The 17626-nt window shown below is 48.3% G+C and overlaps 1 protein-coding gene and 1 pseudogene across 2 annotated transcripts in view; both read left to right on the top strand.

The window, feature by feature from the left end:
- The first annotated feature begins 872 nt into the window (after positions 1 to 872).
- Positions 873 to 2550, top strand: LOC112619229 (annotated as a pseudogene). The gene is made up of 3 exons (XR_003118193.1): positions 873 to 1519; positions 1845 to 2111; positions 2232 to 2550. The product of XR_003118193.1 is annotated as a fructose-bisphosphate aldolase A-like (transcript).
- Positions 2551 to 5878: 3328 nt separating this feature from the next.
- ALAS1 (5'-aminolevulinate synthase 1) overlaps positions 5879 to 17626 on the top strand; it is a 25153-nt gene continuing 13405 nt past the window's right edge. The window contains exons 1-8 of the mRNA XM_025377351.1: positions 5879 to 6616; positions 6977 to 7207; positions 10224 to 10451; positions 11587 to 11736; positions 12724 to 12946; positions 13888 to 14072; positions 14621 to 14800; positions 15998 to 16162. Of these exons, the coding sequence (XP_025233136.1) occupies positions 6577 to 6616; positions 6977 to 7207; positions 10224 to 10451; positions 11587 to 11736; positions 12724 to 12946; positions 13888 to 14072; positions 14621 to 14800; positions 15998 to 16162 (1402 nt within the window). The 5' untranslated portion in view covers positions 5879 to 6576. The remainder of the gene's footprint in view (positions 6617 to 6976; positions 7208 to 10223; positions 10452 to 11586; positions 11737 to 12723; positions 12947 to 13887; positions 14073 to 14620; positions 14801 to 15997; positions 16163 to 17626) is intronic.

Genomic DNA, 17626 nt, shown 5'->3' with positions numbered 1-17626 from the left:
TCCTGGCTAACACGGTGAAACCCCGTCTCTACTAAAAATACAAAAAATTAGCCGGGCTTGGTGGCAGGCGCCTGTAGTCCCAGCTACTTGGGAGGCTGAGGCAGGAGGATGGTGTGAACCCGGGAGGCGGAGCTTGTGGTGAGCCGAGATTGCACCACTGCATTCCACTCCGGGCGACAGAGCGAGACTCCGTCTCAAAAAAAAAAAAAAAAAAAAGGCAAGAACTACGTGGGCCACACAGAATTTATCTAGGCCACAGTTTGTGGCTGCTAGGCTGGAGGGCTGGGTTCATGGGTCCTCTGGGACATTTTCTGCTCTCTAGGATGGGGGCTGCTGCTCCCTGCAAAGCCCCCTCATTCCAGACCTGTCTCCTGAAGCATTTATTGGCTTTGCTCCACTCCAGCCCCTCTCTCTCTTCTCGAAAACCAGAGCTCACCTGCTCTGCAACCACAGTCTAATGGGATTCCAAAGGCAGGGTTAGGACAAGGTCAGCGCCAGAGACCTCAGAACGCTTTTGCTCTGCCAACCTTGAAATTCCATCTCACATGGTGGCTCCTGGGCCCCATCACTGTAAACTGGAGCTCATGCCTCCAACTGTTCAGGGCAGAGCTGAGCTGTTTCCAGACCCTCTACCCACTGTGTGAGGCTGGCCCCCATCTACCACTGCATAGAAGGGCACTGACACCCCAAGGAGCAGCAGCACAAGTTGGAGGAGTCCTATGTCCACCTGGGTTCTCCTTGAGAAGGATGCAGGATTTCTTGCTTGGCTGACAGATGTGGAAACTGAGGCCCAGAAGAAAGCAGCAGGTTTGCCCAGACTGAGCTACCTCACCTTCTTGGAGGGGTGCTGCTAAAAATAGTTCCTGGGAGAATGGGTCCTGGTGACGAGTGCTGCTTTCTCTCCCTGAGTCCACTTGCCAGCCTGCCAGCCTCCACCACCACATCCTGCAAACCCACCCCTCTCCTGTGCCAGGAACTTGTTAACACCAGTACCATGCCCTACCAATACCCTTTGCTGACCCCAGAGCAGAAGAAGGAGCTGTCTGACATCACGCATCACATCGTGGCTCTGGGCAAGAGAATCCCGGCTGCAGATGAGTCCACTGAAAGAGCTGCCAAGTGGCTGCAGTCCATTGGCACCAAGAATACCAAGGAGAACCAGTGCTTCTACCACCAGCTGCGACTGACAGCTGACAACTGCATGAACCCCTGCATCGAGGGCGTCATCCTCTTCCATGAGATGCTGTACCAAAAGATGGATGATAGGTGTCCCTTCCCCCAAGTTATCAAATCCAAAGGCAGTGTTGTGGGCATCAAGGTAGAAAAGGGGGTGCTACCCCTGGCAAGGGCAAATGGCGAGACTACCACCCAAGGGCTGGATGGACTGTCTGAGCGCTGTGCCCCAGACAAGAAGGATGGAACCCACTTTGCCAAGTGGCATCACGTGCTGAAGATTGGGAAACACACCCCCTCAGCCCTCGCCATCATTGAAAATGCCAACATCAGCTGGGCACAGCGAGTCACGCCTATAATACTAGCACTTTGGGAGGCCAAGGTAGGCGGATCGCTTGAGGTCAGGAGTTCGAGACCACCCTGGCCAACATGGTGAAACGTCCTCCTCTACTAAAAACACAAAAATGAGCTGGGCATGGTGGCACACACCTGTAATCCCAGCTACTCAGGAGGCTGAGGCAGGAGAATCGTTTGAACTTGGGAGGCGGAGGTTGCATGAGCCGAGATTGCACCACTGCACTCCAGCCTGGGTGACAGACTGAGATATCGTCTCAAAAAAAAAAAAAAAAAAAAAGAAAGAAAGAAAGAAAGAAAACAAAAGAAAATGGCAGTGTGTCAATGTCCTGGTCCGCTATGCCAGCATCTGCCAGCAGAATGGCATTGTGCTCATCGTGGAGGCTGAGATCCTCCCCAGTGGGGACCATGACTTGAAGTACTGTCAGTATGTAACCAAGAAGGTGTGGCTGCTGTCTACAAGGCTCTGAGTGACCACCACATCTACCTGGAAGGCACCTTGCTGAAGTCCAGTATGGTCACCCCGGGCCAAGCCTGCATCCAGAAGTTTTCTCACAAGGAGATTGCCATGGCAACTGTCACAAGCGCTGCACTCTAGGGAATAAGTGGCCTAGAAGGATCACAACTGGGCCAGAACAGGGCCCACCCAGACTCATCACTGAGGCAGATGGGGTCATTCTCATTTCACAGACACAAAAACTAAGTGCTACACTGCACAGTGTCCCCTGCTGTCCCTGGGATCACTTTCTATCTGGAAGCCAGAGCAAGGAGGTGTCCATTAACCTCAATGCCATTAACAAGTGCCCCCTCCTGAAGCCTTGGGCCCTGACCTTCTCCTACAGCTGAACCCTGCAGGCCTCTGCCCTGAAGGCCTGGGGCAGGAAGAAGAACCTGAAGGCTGTGCAGAAGGAGTATGTCAAGTGAGCCCTGGTCAAAAGCCTCACCTGTCAAGGAAAGTACATTCCAAGCGGTGAGGCCGGGGCTGCTGCTAATGAGTTCCTCTTCGTCTTTAACCACGCCTAGTACACGGAGGTGTTCTCAGGCTGCCCCCCAACACTCCAGGCCCTGCCCCCTCCCACACTCTCTTGAAGAGGGGGACTCCTCCTCGGGGCTGCAGGCTGGCTTGCCTGCGCTCTTGCCTCCCTCGTGACAGTGGTGTGTGGTATTGTCTGTGAATGCTAACTCCATCACCCTTTCCAGCACACTGCTAATAAACAGCTATTTAAGGGGGAAAAATAAAAATAGTTCCTGGGGCCCAGAACAAAAAGGGTGAATTCTGGGGGCTGGGGTTGACATTTTCCTTTTGCCTTGACCATTGGGTGGTACTATGTGCAGCAGCCCCTGATGGTGATAGTGATGGTGACAAAGACCATGATGCAGACTGGGTGGGAGGGAAAAAAGGCCCCAGCGCCATCCCTGGGATGGGGCCTGACCTTGCCTCAACTCCAGCTGCCCAGGGCCAGAGCAAGTGATAAGATGAGTTTATACTGTGGCTCTGAGAAGGGAGAGAGGGAGGGAGAGAGGGAGGGAGGGAGGGAGGGAGGAGGGAGAAGGAGGGAAGGAGGGCAGAGGGAGAGAAAGGGAAAAGAAGATGGGGAAGGAGGGAATGACAAGGGAGGCGTGACAGGCGAAGAAGGAGAAGGAGAAGAAGAAAAGAAAGAAGAAGAGGAGGAGGGGGCAGAGGCAGGAAGAGGAGGCCCAGAAGGATCACAACTGGAGCAGAATAGGGCCCACCCAGACTCATCACTGAGGTAGGTGGGGTCATTCTCATTTCACAGACACAAAAACTAAGACTTAGGGCATGAGGTGATTTGCTCAAGATCTCAGAGTTAGGACTAGAACTCATGGCTTATGCCTTGCCCTTCAAGGCCTCAAACCTTGAACCACTCAAGAAACATATCTCAAGATACCTCACCCTTACCTCACCAGAAAGGTGGGCTGGTTAAAGTGCAGATTTCTGGGTCAAATCAAAGGAGTGTGGCCCAGGAATCTGCATTTTGACCAGTACCCTGGGGGTGGTTCTTTGGGCCCTGACACTGGGAAACACTGTGGCTCGTTTAGGGCCTTTCTGGTCTGACCTCTTGGTGCCAGGTCCTGACCATACTCCCATTGCCCAGCTGTTCGGGCTGACTCATGCTGATCCCCCAACTGCCACCCCCACAGGGCTGAGCCTTTTCCATCCAAGCCTTCACCCAGTCTCCCAGTCGCATGTAGATCCACCCTTCTAGCCAGCACCCGCTTCTCTTCTGGAAGCCTTCCTCGTGGTTGGGATCCTCCTCTTTCAGCGCCTGTTGGAGTAATAGCCTCCTCCTCCTCCTCCATCTGGAGTTACTTACAACACTCTATTTCACTTTCCATGTGAGTTGGCCTCGTTTCCCAATCTTTCTCTATATTAAACAGGAAACTCCCAGAGGGCTAGGGACTTGCCAGTTTAAACAATAAGCCTCTGAAATACAGGACTTCACCTGACCCTCCCGCCAGCCATAAGTGGCAGGGCTGGGAGAGCTTTACAAATCAGGAAACCAAGCCTTGAAGAGGTTGTGGCCTGCCCAAGTCTATGACCAAGTAAGATTCACAGCTGGATTTGAAACCCATGCCCAACTCCATTATCCAGTTCTTTCTGCTTTGGCTTTTCCTCTGATCGCCCCCAAAAAAACCCTGTGAGGGCCGGGCACAGTGTCTCATGCCTATAATCCCAGGACTTTGGGACGCTGAAGGTGATCACTTGAGGTCAGGAGTTCAAGACCAGCCCGGCCAACATGGTGAAACCCCATCTCTACTAAAAATACAAAAATTAGCTGGGCATGGTGGTGTAATCCCAGCTGCTTGGGAGGCTGAGGCAGAAGAATCGCTTGAACCTGAGAGGCAGAGGTTGCAGTGAGCCGAGATTGTGCCACTGCACTCTAGTCTGGGCAACAGAGGGAGATTCTGTCTCAAACAAACAAAACAACAACAAAACAAAAAACAAAAAACACCCTGTGAGGCAGGCATTTCAGGGGTTATGATCCTATTGCCCAGCTAAGGAAAGCAAGGCCCAAAGATGAGCAAAGCACTCAATACCATCCTTATTCTGTTCCCACTTACAGCTGCACTTGGGTCCAAGTGCTGACCTTTTCTCTCTCATCTTCTCTGGGTGATGGGCACTGCCCAGGATTCCTTGGCAGAATGGCACAGAACTGGGTCTTGAGCTCTCAGACCAAAGCACGCATCCTGGACAGGTCCCACTGCCACTCTGAACCCAGGTGCCTCCTCTGAAGGTGGAGACTCACCTCACCTGCTTTGCAGCCAGCTGGATGCTCAGAGAGGGAAATGCAAAGTACCTGGACACACCCTGGTCACCATCATTCTGGACTTTGTCCCTCTTGTTAATGCGTAGCTGGGAAAGGAATACTCTCAACGGCCCTTTCCTCAAGAATGGAGAGTACCTCTGAGCCTGGCACAGGCCCAGCCCAACTCAGCCCAAGCCAAGCTGGGAAGGGTGTGGAGCAAGGAAGCCAGACCGGCATTTCTGAGAGGGGTTTGCCAAGCCCTACACTTCATGTGTTGTGCCAGAGAAACTCAGTGGAGGTATGGCCCAACGCTGACCTTTGGGATGGAGGCCTAAGCCACCCTGCTGGTGCCCAGGGTGGCCAGCAAGGGGCCTCAGACAACCCCAGATGGAAAATAAAAATAGTGGCTAATATTTGTTACATGCTAACTATTGTCAGGTCCTGTGCCTCCCCCTCCGCCCCAAGTGCTCAGAGCTGTGGAATGGATGGGTTCCATCCAGCCCTGTTCCTCTGCCTCCTCTGGATCATCTTAGACCAGAAAGTGCCACAGCTGAGTGTCCCGCTTCTTCCGCATCCTGCCAGGACCACTCCATCTGTAGGGGATACAATCAGCTCCACCTCCTTCGGGAAGCCCTTGTTCACAGTTTCCAAAGCAAGCCGCAGATGGGATGGATCCTGCTTAACATCTCGGCCCAGAACCCCTTGGATCTCCTTCTTCCTCCAGGTCCAAGACACCCATCTTAACAACCCTGTAGCCCCCAACTTGGCCCTAGCCGCCTCGACCTTGCCATTTTATACCCCACAATCGGGGCGTAGGGTTCTGAAGCCCAGGGTAGTTGGTGGGGAGGCAGCACGAGAGTGCAGGATGAGGTCGGGAAAAAAGACCTCGTCCGCTCACCGCCTGGCCCTTCCTCCTCCCGGCAGGCGAGCCGGGGAATCCCCGGCTGCACGGATCACCGCAGAGCCAAAGAAGTGGGCTTCTCTGCCCCGCCCGCCCAGCTCGCCGAGGGCGACGCGGCGCGCCTGCGCGGAAGAAGGCAGCGCCCACGGCGCATGCGCAGCGGTCACTCCTGCTATATATTAAGGCGCCGGCGATCGCGGCCTGAGGCTGCTCCTGGACAAGGGCAACGAACGGTTCGTTTGGACTTCTCGGCTTGAGTGCCCGCCTCCTTCGCCGCCGCCTCCGCAGAGTCCCCAGCGCAGGTGAGGGCCCGCGCGGGAGGTGCGGCGCCGGCCGGGGAAGCCCCCGCGTGTCCTGTCAGCCGGGGCACCGCTCCCCGGGGCGCTGGGACCCCATCCCCCACTGTCCCAGTCATCCGCCGCCTTGAGGTCAGCGTTTATCCTCCAGATCTTTTGCCTAGACGGCCGCCTCAGTTTCCCCCTTTCGGCCCCTTCCAGCTATTCCCGGTTGAACCCGCCGCTTTAGAATTCCCTTCTCATACCCCTCCCGTCATTCTCGAGACCTCGACCGCGGGTCACCTCTGACCCCCACTGCCCGAGTACTGCCTTCTTTCTCCAGACTCAACTCCCTCATCTTTATAGCCCCTGCGCGTCCCCAGTGAGTCCCAAGGCGCTGGTCCTCATACCCCTCCCCTCGTTTGTGCCCCTCCTTTCTCAGTTATGCCCAGTTCTTCCCGCTGTGGGGACACGACCGCGGAGGAATCCTTGCTTCAGGGACTCGGGCGCATGCTGGACTCCTTCCTCGGGTTTAGGAGTGCTTTCGGGGATGCGGGGACCAGGAGAAAGTCAGGATCCCTAATAGTCTTCCCTGTCTGGATAGATGAGTGGTTTCTTCCCTAACATCCCTTCTCCACCTGGATGTAAGCCAAGATATCTTATCTTCACTGTGCATCTCCCTAAGAAACCTCTGGCCTCCCAAACCTGTTTTTGACTTGTGCTTCATCCTTCTGCCCACTTGGCTATGTACTGTCAGTATTTACTTCATTTGGTGAAGTTGCTTTGTGTAGAGCTGGGGAATGAAGAAGTTGGTGACCCGTGTAAAATGTGGTCACCATTCCTTAGCTGAGTCTCACATCAGTGCTGTCCTTAGGCATTTTTGAGGGAGAAGTGTTAGTATTCCAGGGTACCCTTTATATAAACTGCAGGTGACACCTGAATCCAATGAGCTTGCGGTGATATTTGCCTGATTATTAACAGCTGTTGATGTCACTCATCATCAGTCTTTCCACAGGAGCCAGCATACTTCTTGAACATGGAGACTGTTGTTCGCCGCTGCCCATTCTTATCCCGAGTCCCCCAGGCCTTTCTGCAGAAAGCAGGCAAATCTCTGTTGTTCTATGCCCAAAACTGCCCCAAGATGATGGAAGTTGGGGCCAAGCCAGCCCCTCGGGCATTGTCCACTGCAGCAGTACACTACCAACAGATCAAAGAAACCTCTCCGGCCAGTGAGAGTAAGTGTCACTGACAATGAAGGAGCAGGTACGGGTGTGTGTGCTCATTGGTAGACTAGAAGCAGTCCCCACAGTGGTGGTGAGGGCCACAGTCACTCACAAAGGTCTGCTCTGTGCACAGATTATCTCATATGATTGTCACCCCAAGGGTAGGCACTTTTAGCCTTTCCATCTTTAAAGGTGAAACAGTGGCCAGTATTGCACATGGCAGGTTTTTGGATTGCATGTTAGTGTCTGTTGGGATTTTAGTGTTTCCTCAGTGCCTCGTTCACATAAATATTAAATTGGAGTGTTCTAATTTCCCTCATTAAACATTTGACCTTCAGCTTTTTATTTATTTAGTTTTTCTTTTTTGAGACAGAGTCTTGCTCTGTTCCCCAGGTTGGAGTGCAGTGATGCAATGTCGGCTTACTGCAACCTCCACCTCCCAGGTTCAAGCGATTCTCCTGCCTCAGCCTCCCAAATACCTGGAATTACAGGCATGCACCACCACACCCGGATAATTTTTGTACTTTTGTAGGGTTTCACCTTGTTGGCCAGGCTTGTCCTGAACTCCTGACCTGATCCACCTGCTTCAGCCTCCCAGAGTGCTGGAATTACAGGCATGAGCCACCGTGCCTGGCACCTTTGGCTTTTTAAAATAGTGACTTGTTTTTTTCCTTAAAAGTTTTTGTTTCATTGTGGTAAAATGCCCAAGAAAAATTACCATTTTAAGCATTTAAAAATGTACAGTTCAGTGGTACATTCATATTGTTGTGTGACGATCACCACCATCCATCTCCAGAACTTTTTTTGTCTTCTCAAACTGAAATTCTATACCTATCAAACAGTAACTCTCCATTCCTCTCTCCCCAACCCCTGGCAACCACCATTCTGCTTTCTGTCTCTATGAATTTGACTATTCTAGGTACCTCATATAAATGAAATCGTACAGTATTAGTGATTTTAAAAACAAATTTATCTTGGCTGTGTGCAGTGGCTCACTCCTGTAATCTGAGCGCTTTGGGAGGCTGAGGCGGTTGGATCATGTGAGGCCAGGAGTTCAAGACCAGCCTGGCCACGTGGTGAAACTCCATTGCTACAAAAAATACAAAAATCAGCTGGACATGGTGGTATACACCTGAAATCCCAGCTACTTGGGAGGCTGAGGCATGAGAATTGCTTGAAACCAGGAGGTAGAGGTTGCAGTGAGCTGAGATCATGCCATGTATCTTTATTTGTATATACATTTGTTGTTGTTGTTTTCAACAAAGAGACTGGAGTTGAATTTAGTTTGCTCTGGTTCTGCTAGGAGAGAACAAGGCTTTTCAGGTTCCACTTAATCCTAGAGAGTATTTTACAGGTTTTTCTTAGGCGTGTTCTCTGGGTGTGGGCTTGTAAGAAAAGAATTTTTGTTTTTCTTTAAGCAGGAAGGATTTAATCCTTTATAGGGTTTATTTTCAAGAGTTAGTTATGTCTTTTTTACCAGAATGCTTGCAATGGTTATGTTTTAAATGATAGGTTTTTTTTTCTTTTTCTAGACTTTAATGAATATGTATTACTTTTATAATAAATGAAGTTAACTTCAAAATAATTTTTTTGGCTTTCTTTTATAGAAGATTTTAATGAAAACTGTATTGAGACACCTTACCCAAGTTATAGGAAAGGCTAGCCAGTGACTCACAGGAGTATTCCAGAATGATGAAAAAAGACTTTTCTAGAAAGAAGGTGAATGAATTTGCTCAAGGGGAGAGGGAAGTCACTGTAACTAGAAGGATAATTACCAGACAACTGTGTTAAGTCAGCAGACTTTGATGAATTTAGATGAGAAAGTAGATGAGGTATGTGAATGTGATATACCCCTATTTTTTCTTACTCTATTAGCAATCTAAAGACCTAAGTTTTAGCCTAATTTCTTTTGTTTAGAGAAAAACCAGTAGCTTTTATGTTAAGCAACAGCAAGCCTCTTTGTCAAGAATCTGTTTAAAAAATGTTAGCAGAGGCAGGATGTGGTGGCTCATGCCTGTAATTCCAGCACTTTGGGAGGCTGAGGCGGGAGGACTGCCTGAGCCTAGGAGTTTGATAGAAGCTAGGGCCACATAACAAGGCTCCGTATCTACAAAAAGTTAAAAAAAAAAAATTAGCTGGACACAGTAGAACACCTGCAGTCCAAGCTACTTGGAGGGCTGAGGTGACAGGATCACTTGAGCCTGGAGGTCAAAGCTGCGGTTAGCTGTGATTGCACCACTGCACCCTAGCCTGGTTGACAGAGTGAGATCCTGTTTCAAAAAAAAAAGGAAAAGAAAATGTTAGCAGAGAAAAAACTGTGTGTGAATACTTCCAGTTACCTTACAGGGTGTGTCCTCTCATGAAATAAGCTGAGTGTAGTTGGGGTAGAAGTTACTGGGAATGATCCAACTCAAGGATTCCAGGTTGTCTAAAACTAGAAAATGGTACTTTGTTGGATTTGTGAGGAGAAATACTATGGGTTTAAGAGGCAACTGGAATGTGCCAGTCAACTCTTCACATGAGTATTGTTTCTTGTGAAGCAGATGAAAAACTAGAGAGATTAGCAGAACCTAATAAAAACAAGCTTGTGGCTGAGTGCAGTGGCTCACACCTATAATCCCAGCACTTCGGGAAGCCAAGGCAGGTGGATAACCTGAGGTCAGGAGTTCAAGACCAGCCTGGCCAAGGTGGTGAAACCCCATCTCTACTAAAAATACAAAAATTAGCCGGGCGTGGTGGTGCACACCTGTAATCCCAGCTACTTGGGAGGCTGAGACACGAAAATCACTTGAACCCGGGAGGCGGAGGTTGTAGTGAGCCAAGATTGTGCCACTGTACTCCAATCTGGGGGACAGAGCAAGACTCCATCTTAAAAAAAACAAACAAACACAAACTTCTGTCTGGATGGTGGGGTAGAGTGAGTAAGTATTAAGTTTATCTTTGAGGCAATAAAAGAAAGAAATAAGTGGTTTTCTTACACACTGTGCAGCCAGATCTGATGCTTCACTTTTTCCATTTCCTCCCTCAGAAGACAAAACTGCCAAAGCCAAGGTCCAACAGGCTCCTGATGGATCCCAGCAGAGTCCAGATGGCACACAGCTTCCATCTGGACACCCCTTGCCTGCCACAAGCCAGGGCACTGCAAGCAAATGCCCTTTCCTGGCAGCACAGATGAATCAGAGAGGCAGCAGTGTCTTCTGCAAAGCCAGTCTTGAGCTTCAGGAGGATGTGCAGGAAATGAATGCCGTGAGGAAAGGTAAGAGATGAGTCGTGAACCATTAGTGGTAGTGAAGAGGTCCTTTTAGTTCTTTTGGGCCCTCAGATTTGTGTATGAGCTATCATTAGGGCAGTATTTATGGAAACACCTTCCTCTTTTAGGGCCAGAGAGGAAGGTCTTCAAGATAGACAGTCAAGGGACTATATTGCAAAAGTGGGACTTTCTGGTGTGTGTGTAGGATGTGACCAGCTTTTATAGTAATTACTTAATTTCTTAAAATAACCTGCAGTCTTGAGCTGCTACCAGCTGCCTTTTGTCCCTTTGGTCTTTCCCATCATGTGGTGGGATAAAGATAGAAAACAATGGTTTCACTGCAGTAAATGCTGGTCCTAGGGCTCCCAAGCTGAGTGTCTTACTGATGGTCATTGAATTGCAACCTTAACTCCACAATATATAGCTGTGGCTACATCTGCAGAGCACTCAAGGCTCCCCAAAAGCCTAACCAGCAGAAATTATGCATATGGCCAAAATTGTTTTCTATGAAGAAAACTGAGATTAAGACCAGGCTCAGTGGCTCACGCCTATAATCCTGGCACTTTGGAAGGGCTAGGCAGGTGGATCACTTGAGGCCAGGAGTTTAAGACCAGCCAGGCCAACATGGCGAAACCCCATCCCTACCAAAAATACAAAGATTAGCTGGGCGTGATAGCACATGCCTATAGTCCCATCTACTCAGGAGGTTGAGGAGGGAGGATCATTTGAACCCAGGAGGCAGAGGTTGCAATGAGTCGAGATCGTGCCACTGCTCTCCAGCCTGGTGACAGAATGGGACTCTGTCTCAAAAAAAAAAAAAAAAAACAAAAACCAGAAAATTGAGATTAGGATTGGGTTGGGGATGTTGTGGAGTGAATAAGACATGCCAACCAGCAGAGAAAGCTTTGGACTTTATTGTTCATTAAAGCAGGCCAGTAGCTCTGAAAACAACACCATGAGTCTGCCATTACAGTAACTAAAATAGAAGAGATGCTTTGTACACTCAGTTACAGCTAACTTTGGTTATGCTTGGCCTTTTTGTGAACTAGGCAATAAACCATTTTTGACAGTATGTCTGGAAGATACTGTGAACTCAGAATAGAAAGTTGGTCCCATTTGTTTCTTGTTACTTTTGTTCCAGAGGTTGCTGAAACCTCAGCAAGCCCCAGTGTGGTTAGTGTGAAAACTGATGGAGGGGATCCCAGTGGGCTGCTGAAGAACTTCCAGGACATCATGCAAAAGCAAAGACCAGAAAGAGTGTCTCATCTTCTTCAAGATAACTTGCCAAAATGTAAGTCTTATTGTTATTTGCCTGATGTAGGAGATAATTTATAATTTAAATGTACATTAGATTAAATATAAAATTGCATGGTGAGGCTGAGCACAGTGGCTCATACCTGTAATCCCAGCACTTTAGGAGGCTGAGGCGGGAGATGATCACTTGAGGCCAGGAGTTTGAGACCAGCCTCGGCAACATAGCAAGACACTATCTCTACAAAAACAATTTTTTTAATTAGCCCCAGGCATGATGGCTCACACCTGTAGCCCCAGCTACCCAGGAGGCTAAGGTAGGAAGATTGCTTAAGCCCAGGACTTCAAGGTTCAGTGAGCTATGATCACGCTATTGTACTCCAGTCTGAATGACAGAGAGAGACTCTGTCTCTAGGAAAAACAAAAAATGTATGGTGAGTTGAGGCTTGAAAGGCATATCCCTTGCTTGCGTGAGCAGGTGCTTTTGGTTATGGTGACTACAGGTGCTGTTGGTAGCCTGCCTTCTGTCCTTTAATACCTACCATCTACACATGGCACTGGGCCAAACACTTGATATACAGTCTTTTTTTTTTGAGATGGAGTCTCGCTCTGTCTCCCAGGCTGGAGTGCAGTGGCCGGATCTCAGCTCACTGCAAGCTCCGCCTCCCGGGTTTACGCCACTCTCCTGCCTCAGCCTCCCGAGTAGCTGGGACTACAGGCGCCCGCCAACACGCCCGGCTAGTTTTTTTGTATTTTTTAGTAGAGACGGGGTTTCACCGTGTTAGCCAGGATGGTCTCGATCTCCTGACCTCGTGATCCACCCGTCTCGGCCTCCCAAAGTGCTGGGATTACAGGCTTGAGCCACCGCGCCCGGCCAATATGCAGTCTTATTTACTTACAAGATGAGGACATCAAATAACCTGCCCAGGATCTCCTTCAGTGGCCAAGCTGAGACTTGTTGTCTTTCACCAAAATGCAGTTGTGTTTCACAACCGTCATTCTCTCCTGTCTTTTGTTTGATTTTCAGCTGTTTCCACTTTTCAGTATGATCGTTTCTTTGAGAAAAAAATTGATGAGAAAAAGAATGACCACACCTATCGAGTTTTTAAAACTGTGAACCGGCGAGCACACATCTTCCCGATGGCAGATGACTATTCAGACTCCCTCATCACCAAAAAGCAGGTGTCAGTCTGGTGCAGTAATGACTACCTAGGAATGAGTCGCCACCCACGGGTGTGTGGGGCAGTTATGTAAGTAGCCCTTGGCTTTCAAATATTACTGGTGTTATTAGGCAAGCCAATGATGATGTATAGGGGTTGGATCTTTATGGAGGGAACATTCAGTAGCTGAATGCGTGCCACAGCAAAATACTATTCTTAGTTTCTGAAAAATATCTACAGATTATTTTTAAAGGAACTCTAATATGCAAGTAGCTGCTGGAGCCCCTTAGCTTGTGAGGGTTCAAGTTTATAGGCTCAATGACCACACATGTCAGTCCACTTTCTACCACTCTACAAGTGAGTGTGCCTTTAACACCAGGCAGTCTTGCACAGAGACATCCTTGGTTGTGGCTGTGAGAGGAGAAATACGAATCTAGCAGCGCTAGAGAAAAAGCTACTTCAAAAGACATGTTAAAAAGGATGTAGGTCCCATTACTCCTCCTTCAGGAGGCTTACCATCCTAGGGATGCTTGAGAGAGTGGCTTGCCAGATTCTCCAAAGGCTTGCTAAAGAGGTTTGAGGTTTAATTTAACCAGTTTGAGGTTTAATGATAGTGATATATCCTAACATTACATGACTGGCTTGCAGAGGGTAACCACCATCCAGAATGTCCCTCTAGAGTTTGTTTTTTCTTAAGATAACATGTTATTGGAAAGAATAATGTTTCTCAGAGAAAATAAACCTTAGTTTCTTAGACAAGAAACTCAGCTAATACCAAGCACTTACTGATTGTTAAATGAACACTTGTTCTTGATGATTCCTGGAGGTGTCATCACCCTAGTGTTGACACCTTCTCCCACCTAGTCTGAAGATGAAATCAGTTGAAATTTCTGACCCCAGGTTTCACAGTGAGAGAGTTGCTACATCAACATGTTTGAGTCTCCTGGATCCTAGAAAGAGGAAAAAATTCACATAGTGTTTAGAACCATGAGCTGTATTTTCTGGTTTTGTTTGTTTGTTTTTTTAAACAGGGACACTTTGAAACAACATGGTGCTGGGGCAGGTGGTACTAGAAATATTTCTGGAACTAGTAAATTCCATGTGGACTTAGAGCGGGAGCTGGCAGACCTCCATGGGAAAGATGCTGCACTCTTGTTTTCCTCGTGCTTTGTGGCCAATGACTCAACCCTCTTCACCCTGGCTAAGATGATGCCAGGTAAGGAAGCCTGGCATGGGTGCCTTAGAGTTCTTTGGGTTTCTTAGTAATAACAAGAAAATTGGCAACAAAGAAGGCTTACCAGAACCTCTCAATTGAAAATCATAATCCTATCTGGGCATTTGTTCTGGGGTCAAGCATGAAATGCTAACTGTACATTATGGGTTCCAGGAGAACATGATACCAGTGAAAATTAAAACTTGAAACGTCTTGTCCTTGAGCTAATTGCCTCAAATATGTTTTATGTTCTAAGATGATCCTTTGGAGAAGTCTCTAAATCATTTAGTTAGCTCTTGATTGAGTTTGGAGTGAGGCAGCCAGATTTAAGAGCAGATTAATTGCCTGCCACAAGGTTATTCTACACCTTTGGACCTTCTCACAGGGGAAGCACTAACTAGTTATTTTGCCAGGAAGAAACTGGCACACAGTGTCTTTTTCCTAATAGGCATTTTCAAAGCATCATTTCCAAGGAAAAGTCTGTCGTCTCTCTCTAGGAAATAATTTGTCTTTGATGCACGTGGCAATAAATAGCATTTTTGTTGTCTTAGGCTGTGAGATTTACTCTGATTCTGGGAACCATGCCTCCATGATCCAAGGGATTCGAAACAGCCGAGTGCCAAAGTACATCTTCCGCCACAATGATGTCAGCCATCTCAGAGAACTGCTGCAAAGATCTGACCCTTCAGTCCCCAAGATTGTGGCATTTGAAACTGTCCATTCAATGGATGGTAAGTGTGGACAGAAGTTCCTCTGAAATCTAAGATGAAAAACTAGGCCTGAACTCTTTAAAAGTATGGAGTTTTGTTGTGTTTTTTAATTTTATTTTTTTTCTTTTGAGACAGAGTCTCGCTCTGTTACCCAGGCTGGAGTGCAGTGGTGCAATCTCGACTCACTGCAAGCGCCGCCTCCCGGGTTCACACCATTCTCCTGCCTCAGCCTCCCGAGTAGCTGGGACTACAGGCGCCCGTCACCATGCCTGGCTAATTTATTTATTTATTTATATTTTTGAGACAGAGTCTCGCTCTGTCACCCAGGCCAGAGTGCAGTTTCGCCATCTCGGCTCACTGCAAGCTCCGCCTCCTGGGTTCACACCATTCTCCTACCTCAGCCTCCTGAGTAGCTAGAACTACAGGCGCCCACCACCACGCCCGGCTAATTTTTTATATTTTTAGTAGAGATGGAGTTTCACCATGTTAGTCAGGATGGTCTTGATCTCCTGACCTCATGATCCGCCCGCCTCGGCCTCCCAAAGTGCTGGGATTACAGGCATGAGCCACCGCGCCCGGCTTGTTGTATTTTTTAATTATCTTTTCCTTTCTGCCAGGATTTTTGGTTTTTTTCTTCCAACTTTTAGGTTCAGTGGGTACATGTGTGGGTTTATTATATGGGTAAATTATGTGTCACAGGGGGTTGGTGTACAAATTATTTCATCACCCAGGTAATAAGCATAGTACCCAATAGGTAGTTTTTGATCTCACCCTCCTCCCACCCTCCACCCTCAAGTAGGCCCCCAGTGTCTTTGTTCCCTTCCATGTATTCTCAATGTTTAGCTTCCACTTATAAGTGAGAACGCTATTTGGTTTTTCCGTTCCTGTATTAATTCACTTAGGATGGCCTCTAGTTTCATCCATATTGCTGTAAAGGACATGGTCTCGTTCTTTTTTTATTGCTGTGTGGTATTGCATTCTGCCAGGATTTTGTAATTGGTGGACTTTTTAAAATAGATTTGGGTGAAAGTGGATTTTCTATTCTGGCTTTCACTAGGCTCTGGGATCCCAGGTAACCTAGAAATTGGAGGAAGTTCATTTTCTTTCCAATATTAAAAATGATACCTTAGAATATAAGTTTGCATTGTTCTGACTCTAACCAAAACAGAAATTTCTGAAGTGGCAAGCTCTTCAGAGCAGTCTCTTGTCTTTCCTCAGGGGCAGTGTGCCCACTGGAAGAGCTGTGTGATGTGGCCCATGAGTTTGGAGCAATCACCTTCGTGGATGAGGTCCACGCAGTGGGGCTGTACGGGGCTCGAGGCGGAGGGATTGGGGATCGGGATGGAGTCATGCCAAAAATGGACATCATTTCTGGAACACTTGGTATGTATACATTGCATTACATACACTAAAATTCCATTATCCTAATAAGGCCAAGGACTAACTAGTCTAACTGGGACCAGGTGAGGAGACAGTCTGGCAGCATATGAAGCCTGGGCCACTCTTTCTTTTGGCCCAGCTTAGTGGAATTCCTTGGGTCATGGAGGCATGGCTCTTAGAATCAAAGTAAACCCCACAGCCTAACACAACATATAGACCATTTATTGCCATCTGAATTCATTTCAGACAGAGTTGTGGGTCTAGCCACATGCCATGGCAAGAGCCTGTACTCTCTGTGCCTCAGGTTGTTCTTAATTAAAAAGAAAAAAGAATTCTAGTATTTTCTCCTGGAGCACTTGTTAGGTTCAGGTGTTGTGAAGTGCTGAGCTCCGTGCCTCCCACATGGAAACGTTCCAATTCATCCTAGTTTTCCTCTGTTTTTCCTCATACAGAGGCTATGTCTTGTGGTAGGTGGGAGCTAGACTTTGGAGTCCTGCCGCCTCACTAATTGTGTGACCTTGGGTTGGTAGTTAACCTTTCTATACCTCAGTTTCATCATCAATATAATGGAGAAAACAATAGGAGCTAAATCAGAAGTTTTGTGGAGAAGGTAAATAAGTTATATGCAAACAGTTACTATAGACATTCCCTCTGAGAACCTATGAGAACCCTAAAGAGATGAAAATTATATAAATTTGAAGTTTTTTTTTGTTTTTTTTTTTTTTTTTTTTTTTTTTGAGACGGAGTCTCGCTCTGTCGCCCAGGCTGGAGTGCAGTGGCCGGATCTCAGCTCACTGCAAGCTCCGCCTCCCGGGTTCACGCCATTCTCCGGCCTCAGCCTCCCGAGTAGCTGGGGCTACAGGCGCCCGCCACCTCGCCCGGCTATTTTTTTGTATTTCTTAGTAGAGACGGGGTTTCACCGTGTTAGCCAGGATGGTCTCGATCTCCTGACCTCGTGATCCACCCGTCTCGGCCTCCCAAAGTGCTGGGATTACAGGCTTGAGCCACCGCGCCCGGCCGCTGATTTTATTTTTAAAAGATCTTTCAGGCTGCTCTTGGGGTGAGTTGGGCAGATGCCATATGGAGGCATGACGAGGATGGTGGCAGAGGAGGGGATGAGATGTGGCCTGGCCTGAGATTCACTTCAAAGGTGGAACTTGCTAGTAGAGGACTTGCTAGTAGTGTGCATGGGAGGGAAAGGGTTGATTTCCACAGGAGAGGTCTGGTGTTTGGGCAGATAAGGAAAGGAGAAGACCAGACAGGGAGGGGCAGCAGACTCGGGGTGCCCTCCGTGCCTGTGTGGTTGGAGGTGCCTGTTTGACACCCAGCGATAGATGGCAGTGCACAGATGCAGCTTAAAGCCCAGGGCTGGGCCGGGCGCGGTGGCTCAAGCCTGTAATCCCAGCACTTTGGGAGGCCGAGACGGGTGGATCACGAGGTCAGGAGATCGAGACCATCCTGGCTAAC

Source organism: Theropithecus gelada, chromosome 2, assembly GCF_003255815.1.
Source record: "Theropithecus gelada isolate Dixy chromosome 2, Tgel_1.0, whole genome shotgun sequence".
NCBI lineage: Eukaryota > Metazoa > Chordata > Mammalia > Primates > Cercopithecidae > Theropithecus > Theropithecus gelada.
This window is presented reverse-complemented; position numbering and strand designations above follow the sequence as displayed.